At 34.2% G+C, this 10,017-nt stretch overlaps 1 protein-coding gene across 1 annotated transcript; it reads right to left on the bottom strand.

Annotated features, from left to right (window-relative positions):
* Positions 1-1,518: 1,518 nt before the first annotated feature.
* On the bottom strand, positions 1,519-4,613 carry LOC124370606 (zinc finger BED domain-containing protein 4-like). The gene is made up of 2 exons (XM_046828898.1): positions 2,245-4,613; positions 1,519-2,094 (listed from the first exon to the last, which is right to left on the bottom strand). Exons 1-2 carry the CDS (start codon positions 2,816-2,818, stop codon positions 1,811-1,813), a joined length of 858 nt encoding a protein of 285 aa, XP_046684854.1. The 5' UTR covers positions 2,819-4,613; the 3' UTR covers positions 1,519-1,810.
* Positions 4,614-10,017: the final 5,404 nt, after the last annotated feature.

Below are 10,017 nucleotides of genomic sequence, written 5' to 3'. Positions count from 1 at the left end.
GGCCTTCAGGGGGGCGCAGGCCCTAGAAGGGCGCAAAAGTGTTTTTTTTTTTTTAATTTAATTGAAGCTAAATTTGTGGGTAACAAAACATTTGACCACCGAGTTGTATTCGTTATTCTAACAGTACAATAGTATGAACTATTAATACACTATTTAAAAATATTCTCATGATGAGTATATTTGAAATGAAATATGATAACTAGTCCACTCAAGTCTAGGTTATCTGCGATGTTACTATGCCGGACTGATACGTTCAGTTTGAATGTTGGGACACTACTGAGCCGCGCGCTGTCCCCACAACTCAGTTTTACTCCGTAACTGCTGCGCATCTCAAGGTCATGCGGCATGTAGTAGGCCGCCGCCCCTCCCTCTCGTGTGCCGGGTGCCTGGGCGAGTCCCAAGTCTCGGCGGGGGAGGGGTGGCCGCTGCGCACTCACAGACTAGTCCACCCTGTCCTGTCAGTCGGTTTAGAGATGGAAAATGTCGTTGTTTAGCTGCAACGCGTTGCGACGTTATTCTGCCAACCGATAACAGGTTGCGGGCAACGTGTTATTTTTAGCAACTGTTTATCGGCTGACCGTTGCGCCTCGTCTATCCATTGCGCAACGTTTGGTTCAATAACGTTTTTCCAGTGGCTGTTACCTATAGAACGTTACTGAAATACCGTTACTAAAACATGGACCACCATTCAGTTAACGGACTTTGTTACTATTATTAAGTGTACAAAATTCGTCATTTAGCTGCTTAGTCTAGTTACTATAATTTATTTTGAGATAAATTAAAAGTATCTTTTGGTTCAATTAAGTACAAAATACAGAATCGGGTTTTTATTGTTTGAATGTAAACATTTCACAGCGCATTGTACATTTACACTATAGATAAACATTAAAAATATTCAAACTGAAAAATGAAATATTTTAGTGTATTAAATATAATTTACACTAGGGATTACTTTATAAAAGCTATAGACAAAATAATACAAACCAAATAAAACGTTTCTGTAAATATTATTATATTAAATGAACACACACCCTAGGCTTTTTTTATAAAAGTAATTTATATACAAGACTAAAAGTTCTTTAAAATACATTTATCTTAAAAAATAACGTGTTTTAATTGCCCAAATTGGTATTTACACGGAAAAATTGACAGTAAAATAAAACCGTTAAATACGTGTTAGTTACACTACTAGTATGTAAATGAAGAATACATTAAATGGATACATTACATCTAAAATATAATTAATTACGAATGTGAAATACATATTTGATTATAAAATATATTGAAATAATTATAGCCTACAAACTTAAGTAAGATTTTGTATGTGTAAAGTAAAAACGTTGGACAGTGATATTTAGCTATAAAAATGTACTGCTGTGATGTATACATACATATTTAACTGATAACTTATATTAACTACAACAAATAGTAACACAAATGACGTTTATAATTGCAAAATGTATACATAAAAAACTATTTATCACAATATAAACAAAATGGTTAACACTGCTATTTCTAATTAAATCATATAGGAACACTTTATAAATTACAAATATATACATACATAAACATATTGTTCAAATGTACATTACAATTACACTGTCAAATATTGTACTTTAGATTAAATGAAGATACACGAATGTATGGAGATTCAAAGACACAATTAAGCATATTTAGAAAATAAAATGGGCAATATAACCAAACTGTACACTATGGCTTCATATAAGATTAATTGCAAGAAAATGAATTACATAATTTCATATATTTAACTTGCAGAACTTATATATAACTTAAATTTTTTGATTTCTATTTACTGTAGAAGATTTAGATTTCCATTCAAAAACAGCAACTGCTCTGCTCGTTTTGAACTCAGTCTTGATCGGCGTTCTGTCAAAAAATTTCCTGCTTTAGAAAAAAGTCGTTCACATGGGACGGATGTAGCCATGACGTTAAATTTTAATTTCACCAATTTGCTCATAATAGGGTATACATGTTGATTCTCTTTCCACCAGCCCATAGGATCTTTTTTCCGTCCTAGATAGCTGTCATCTAAGTACCGGTTCAACTCGACAATTGCAGCGGAGGTCTTCGTACCTGAAACCAATTCCTTCATAGCAGTGAACTCCAAAAAGCTTACAACGCGTTAAAGTTAAACAAAAAGTAAATACGTGTAGTTACAAGTAAAAACCCTAATTTAATTTATTGAAAATTCTAAATTTATGAATAAAATTTTAAAGCGGTTACCTGTAGGTTTCTCCTTGGCAATTATGTTGTCAACGTCCTCCCAGACGGAAAATTTTGCGGAATCTACGTTGCCATCTTTGTTTTGAGTGTTACCAATTTCTTCATCATCTGCTGTGCAAGGTTTGCCATGTGTCTCTGTCCAGATTGCAGCTAAAAGTTCTGTACATGTTTTTTTGATCAATTGCTTTGCAGTTTCGTCTTTGAAGACAGCAAGTTTGAATCTGGGATCTAAAAGAGTAGCAAGTGCTATTGTTTTGCTGTGTTCAACATTTTCCATGCGTTTCTCGAGACCATGCAGCAGTTCATTAATAATATTTTGAATAACTGGTTTGAATGGCTCCTTTTGCATTTTTTTACACACGGACATCAGGCCTCTTGTTAGGGGTATCACTTGGCTACCTGTCACGTAGCGTTCCCCACTAATCTGTGAAGTGACCTCCTCAAAAGGACGTAAGATTGTGCTTAGCTCTTTGCATAATCCCCACTCTTCCTCTGACAAAACAGGTAAATTTTTATTTATTAAAGCGATAGTAGTTTTTACCGCGTCCTGCAGCTCTACAAATCTGGAAACCATATAAAATGTAGAGTTCCATCTCGTTGAAACCTCTTGAATAAGTTTTTTTTGGCTCAAGGCCCATATTTTTCTGGGATATCAACAGTTTTTCAGTTGCATTTGTGCTCCTTTTAAAAAAAGTCACTATCAATTTTATTTTGTCAATTAACATTTTTACCAGCTTTAACGCATCCTGAAGAATCAAGTTTAAGGTATGGGCAAAACAACCAAAGTGCTTCAATTTCAAGTCCTTTTGTACCGCCCCTTTGATGTTACTGGCATTGTCTGATACTACGACTAAAATCTTATCAAATAAATGAAATTTGTCAACAATAGTTTTGATCTCTTTTGCTAGATTAGCACTTGTGTGAGAATCAGACATTTTAGAACATTCCAACAATATCGACTTTATTTCATAATTTTCTGAAATGTAATGGACAGTTACACCCAAATAACTTTCAACATTTGTAGAAGTCCAGGTATCAGTGGTTAGACATACACTTTGTACTGAGTTTAACTCATTCCGAACAAAATTCAAGCATCTCTCATGTTCAGCTGGAATCATACTATTGGAAATTGTTTTTCTACTTGGCAATTTATATGCGGGATTCAAAGCCGACACAAAGTTAACAAAACCTCTGTCTTCGACAATTGAAAATGGCTGAAAGTCAGTAATAAACAACTGTAAGAGAAGTTTATCGAGTTTTTTACGTTGAGTCTCACTCAGCTTTTTAGATTGGGGTAAAAATGATCTAATACTTGACTGGTTACCGTCACTAGAAGATGAAAAATATGCACTTAGTGGATTTGAATTGGTTAGCGCTTCTGAACTTGGTTGTTCGGGTTCATTACGTAAAATTGATGTAGAGCCTATTGTAGAGTTTTTAGTAGAAATTAAAGCTGTCGTAGGGCTTGGCAAGTTAGTTGAAGTTTTATCTTTTTTTGGTAAATTTACAGTAGGATGGCGCTTTTCAATGTGGTGTCTAAGATTAGTTATAGTTGACTTATAATTTAATACTTGCCCACATAAATCGCACTTAGCAGTTTTTATGTCAGCGTCAACCACAGTATAGTATGTCCACAAGTAACTGGTTTTTTGCTTCTTGTTACCACTCATTTTTAATATAAATTAATTACAATGTAGATATTTATAAATAATAAAAACAGTAAACACAAATTAAACGTGTTATTTCACATAACTTAATCACTCTACAATTATTTGTCAAGAATTATTTTAAAGAAAACATTAAGAAATATAGTTATTTTAAATAAAAATTTAAACCACATATAGTTTAATAAGGCAGAGATTACACTGTATGTTGCTCTTGAACAAATTAAAACAATTGTACTGCGGGTGTGGGAATGGGATCATAATAGAATAAACAAAGTGAATAATCAGGTCAGGTTTTCATGTCCGAACAGGCACCATCCCCTCCCCCAAGCCGCAATGTCGCGTCTCCAGTATTTTGATTATTTTACTTTACTATATTATCGTTACGGGTGGTGTTGTAATAACAGATCAAGCTGCTGTTGTCATTGTCAAGCCGTAGATAGATTCCCGGCAATGAAATAATTGTCATCCTACAACTCTGTTGTTTGTCATAACACCGTTGCTCAAATAACAGGTGAAGAGTTTCCAGTCTGCCGCTATTGACTGTTACCAGCACAGGCTTACCGTTGCCGGCAACGAAACGAATGAATTCATTGTTCGTTGTCATCCTGTTATAACAGGGAGTTTCTGATAACACGTTGCGGGGATAACTGTTGCCGCGCGGCAACACTGTTATTTATCCTGTTATGTTAAATAACGCCCATCTCTACAGTCGGTCCTTGTTAGTACGATTGTGCGGTTCAGTAGTGTGAGTTTTATTACAAAACAATTTTGTCTGTGTATTTGTTATACAATTTAAATCAGTGGACCGTTTTTACCGTATAAATTTGTGCGTTTTTTAATGGATTTCGTTATGATAGTTTGTGATTGAACGAAATGGACGGAAACAAAAGACCTAGTGGTGCCGAGTTCCGAAAAAAGAAAAAACAAGAAGAAGAAAAAGTGAAGAAACTACCAAAGATTGACACGTTTTTTAAAAAAGGGATTTTGCTGATACCTCTCAAAGTCAATCAGGTGACGATGGTGTTGGTGAGAATGAATGTGGGCTTGGGGGTAAAATATCCACGTCAGAAGATATCGTCGAATTGAATGTTCTTGCCGATAACCAAACTTCAGAAGTCCACCAAAATGTGAGTAAGTCTGCTGATTTAAATATTACATATACTGCTCCTTCTACATCAGCAACTGGCGGAAGTATTTCAGTACAAGAAAATACTGATGTCTTTGGTATAATCTGCAATGATGGTGGAGTAGAGAGTACAGACATAGCTCTTTTCTCAGAAGATATTAACAATGATGAATTGAAATCTCGGATTTTGAACTCCGAACCGTGTAGACCTCAAGGGCCATTCCCTAAAGACATTAAAACAAATAGATCCTTTTCGAAAGATTATTATTTTTCCGAAACGAAAACTGGTCAAAAAATTGAGCGCTTTTGGCTTTGTTACTCTCCGTCTTTAAATGGCGTGTATTGTGAACCATGTTGGCTGTTTGCTAACAGACTTGATAAAAACTTTAACAATGCATGGTCTACTGGGAAAATTAATGATTGGAGAAATCTGTCAACAAAAATTAAAGACCACGAATTGAGTAAGTGCCATATTAATGCATGTATCGCATATGGAATAAGAAAAAATAATAGAGATATCAAAACTCTTTTCTATGACAAAGAAGATAAACTGGTTGAAGTAATAAAGAGAATTTTGGATGTTATCATAACAATGTCAACCTGTAATCTAGCTCTTAGAGGTCATCGATCTGAGAGCATAAAAAATGTTAAGAGTGAGTCAGGAAATTTTCTGAATATTATTGATCTCCTTTCTAGATACGACCCTATTTTAAAGAATCACCTGGAAAACGAAGATAGTAGGGTAAAATACTTAAGCCCTTCAATTCAAAACGAGCTTATTCATTTGACATCTCATCAGATTTTGAGTGAAATATTGACTGATGTTCAACAGTCTCCATTTTTTTCTCTCATTTTAGATACTACACGACATTTCGAAAATTGATCAGTTATCAATAATCTTAAGATATGTTTTATACAAACCAGACCTAAATCAGCTTGAGATAATGGAATCCTTTTTAGGCTTTGTGCAAGTACTAGACCAGTCAGCCGAAGGACTAGAGGATCTTGTAGTTAAATTTATAGAAGAAAAGAAAATATCTTTTGATAAGTGCCGAGGTCAAGGATATGATGGCGCTTCTGTCATGAATGGAATTTACACAGGACTGCAGACCAGAATAAAATCAAAGTCTCCTAACGCTGAGTATGTCCATTGTGCTAGTCACAATTTAAATTTAGTTTTTAAACGACAGTGTGAAATCGATTTCAGAGATTTCATCATTCTATGATACAATAAACAGTATTTATGTATTTTTCGGCCAAAGCCTACCAAGATGGCAATGTTTAAAAGAGTTGACCGACTCCTGTGTTATCAAGTTAACCTTGAAAAAACTCTGTCCTACTAGGTGGTCGTCAAGGTACGACGCTTTACTATCAATCAATGTAAATTTTGTCGCTGTGCTGAAGTGTCTATCGAAAATAATTTTGACTTCAAGCAAGAACAATGAAGTCGCAGAAGCAACTGGTCTTATAAAGGAAATGTCTTCTTTTGAGTTTGTTTTGATGTTAGTGTTTCAAAGTCGAATTTTAGAAAGAATCCAGATCACGTCGAAAACCCTACAGAGGTCCGACGTTAATCTAGACGATGCAAAGAATCTCCTTCAGAAGTGTTTAAATACTGTGAGCCAACTGCGAGGAGAATTCGACGATGTCCTAGATCAAGCCAGGAGGTTAGCTGCTAAGTGGAATATTGATTCGTCAATGACCTCCAAACGTAAAAGAAAAGTAAAGACTTTTTTGACGAACTTTCTAGTGACTATGAGTTTAGTGATCCTGTGCATTGCTTTAAAGTTAGGGTATTTGTGAGAGCTGTTGATATTTTAATTTCACAGTTAAACGAACGGTTTAAATCTATGTTATGTATAACTGACACGTTCAGTTTTTTAAACCCAGATAATTTGTTACGGTTTTCTGACGAACAACTCGTACAGTCAGCCTCTGACTTTTGTAAAAAATATGAATCTGATGTGACTCATGCTTTAGTTAACGAAGTCATTTGCTTTAGAAATATAGTCAAAGACGACATCAGAAGTAATAAAATAAGCAAAATCAGCCAGCTGGCTGATTATCTATTGATTGAAAATAAGTTTATTTCATCAAGTGTGCCAAACGTATGTACTGCATTCATAATGTTTCTTACATTACCCGTGACTGTGGCAAGTAGTGAAAGGTCTTTTTCCAAACTAAAAATAATTAAGAACTACTTAAGAAATTCTATGTCCAATACTAGACTGTGTGACCTTAGTGTAATTAGTATTGAACATGAGAGAGCTCGGTCTTTAGATGTAAAAAGGTTAGCTAGACGGTTCCTAGAAACAAAGAGCCGTAGGGGCTTTGTCAGGGAGTGGGAGTAGGAATTAAAACCCTCAATTAAAATGTCTATGTTTCATGTTTAGCATAAAATTAACATTAAGATAATGTTGGAGCTTCTTACATCATTTATATGTCACTGAATAAATGTAAAATAAATGTAAAAAGTAAAAAGAAGTAGTCTTATTTTATCGTCCTAAAAAGTACAATAATTAATTGAAAGTATGTAATGTGATCCTAGTCTTGTAGTTAGCCCTAATTGAAATGTTTGTACATAATCTTTGACAATCAAAACATGTAAATGTAAACAAAAGATTCATCATTGGTGTTAACATTTACCAGGTGTTTTGCCAAATTTAACATTAGTGTTTACGTTTACCAATTACCAGGTGATTGAATGATTGATTTAAATTTTACTAAGTTTGAAACTAATATGACCAAGAAATACAAATAGTAAAAAGTCATAACATCACAAGTTTTAATAATCCATTGATTATAAAACATTAAAAAATTAGAAATACCGTCATTTTTGACAGGATGATAACCTAAATAACCTAGTATATCATATATCTTTCTCTAATTGGATAGAGATTGTACAATGCCGTATGTAGCGAAGCAGTATCCAGGAAGACTTGCATTGGGGCGCAATCAAACTAGTTACGCCACTGCCTGTCGGCAAAAAACAAAAACAATGCAAAAACTTTGCTGCCTTGTGGCATGAGGGCATGTTTGGTAGAAGCAAGGGCGAAGCTCATCAGCACTTTTAATCAATTTGCACTGTCGAAAAGAGACACAAAACGCCTTATCTGGCTTGATAATTGTACTGCTCAAAATAAAAATTGGTATCTGTTTTCCTACTTCCTGTACATTATTAATTCAGAAGAAATAATTACATCTGAAATAGTTCTTAGGTACTTTGAACCAGGTCATAAATTTATGACAGCAGATTCTTTCCACCACAGAGTGGAACTATCAATGCAAAGGATGGGAAACAAACTGCATGATTTTCAAGATTTTGTTACTGCTGTGAAAAATGTATCATCAAAAACTGAAGCATATCAAATGGAATTGAGGGACTTCTATAAGTAGAAAGACTATTCAACAACCTACAAGCTAAGCAACACAAAGCCGAGGCCATACCTACATGATGTGGTAGAAGTGTTATTTACAAGAGGAGAAAAAACAATCAAGTATAAAAATAATTTTGATGAAAATGAATTTATTGAGCTGGATTTTATGAGTGCACCAATACAAAAATTAATTGTGTGCAAATAAAGTTTTGTGGAATATCTGTTGAGAAAAAGAAGAATATTTTTAAAAAAACTTGGGAGGCTTAATGGAAAAAAATAGGTTAAAGTTTTGGGAAAACATCCATGAGAACTAAAAAGTTACTTATGAATTTATTTTTAATGAATTTATCATTGCAATTATGTACCGGTACTAAATAAAATTGATTAGTTTGAGTGAGATGTGTCATTACCTTGTGTTGTTTCATAAAATGAAAAGTTAAGAAAAAGTATTGATAAATTAGGTTCCTAATATTGTTAAATTATAATAATAAAAAGTTGGAGGTTCAATTCATTTAACTAGATATTATACAATACCAATTTAGCAAACAAGTATTACATTTTTGAGATATGCTTTTCACTTTTATTTGCTAAAAAGATTAATCTTTTGCCAAAAGGGCGTATCTCATAAACATATAATTACCGTTAATATTTAACATTTTTTAGTATAATTTAAAAATATAGATATTAAATTAAATATAACAATTTTTAAAATATTAGATGAAATGAAAAATATGAGTGAGGTTTTATAATTTAATAAATTGCTCATTTCTGAAATTGTTCCATTCTTGAGATACGCCCTTTAGGCTTAGGACGGCAGTATATACGGCACCCTAGGGCCAAATTACGTTTTTATCATAAAGAGGTCCTGTGGCACTTTGCTTCTTTGCCCATTCCCTCTTTGCCATATACTATCCGGACGAGGACAAGTTAGTAGTGAAGAACATGTTTCACAGGCATTGTAGCAAATAAGAGAATCGCATAGCCAGTACCCCCTAAGTAGGAGTCTGACCGGTCGACATGAATCGTTCACCACCCGCGGACTGGAACTCGGATTACAACTTAGAATTCTTAGAAGAGTAAAGGGACACTAATAACACGTCCTATGTTTCTACGTGCCATACAGAAGGGACATCTCCGTCAACAGAACACTGGCGGCTTTGGTAGGGAATAACCCGACCGTTTACACCGGATTATTTCGTCGAACAGTAAACAAGTCTCGTTAATACAGTTCACAAAAATCTTTACTAACCAAAATTTTTACAAAAAATTACAATTCCATGTGCTATACAAAGCACGTGTGGAAAAGGGAAACAAGTTCTTTTTTAAAACTTTGGTATTATATATTACAGTTGGCAAAGTACAGCAAATTCAGCAGCTGCCTAAAAGTAACATTCAAGATGCATACTTGAGGCAATTCAACTTTTATAGTTTGTGTATAACTAACTTGGATGGAGTGAATCCCACATTCTACACATAGACGGTGGAGTTGGGTGGTAAAGGCAGCACAGAAATATCATCTTCTCTTTATTCCCACTTAAGCAAAATGAACTTTGAAGGTAAAAAACTGTGAGGCTCTTCAGTGATGGGTGTATTTCCCAAAATA

This window comes from Homalodisca vitripennis, unplaced genomic scaffold (genome assembly GCF_021130785.1).
Source record: "Homalodisca vitripennis isolate AUS2020 unplaced genomic scaffold, UT_GWSS_2.1 ScUCBcl_315;HRSCAF=2044, whole genome shotgun sequence".
In the NCBI taxonomy this organism is placed as follows: domain Eukaryota; kingdom Metazoa; phylum Arthropoda; class Insecta; order Hemiptera; family Cicadellidae; genus Homalodisca; species Homalodisca vitripennis.
Note: the sequence above shows the minus strand (reverse complement) of the source record. Positions and strands in the feature narration are given on the sequence as shown.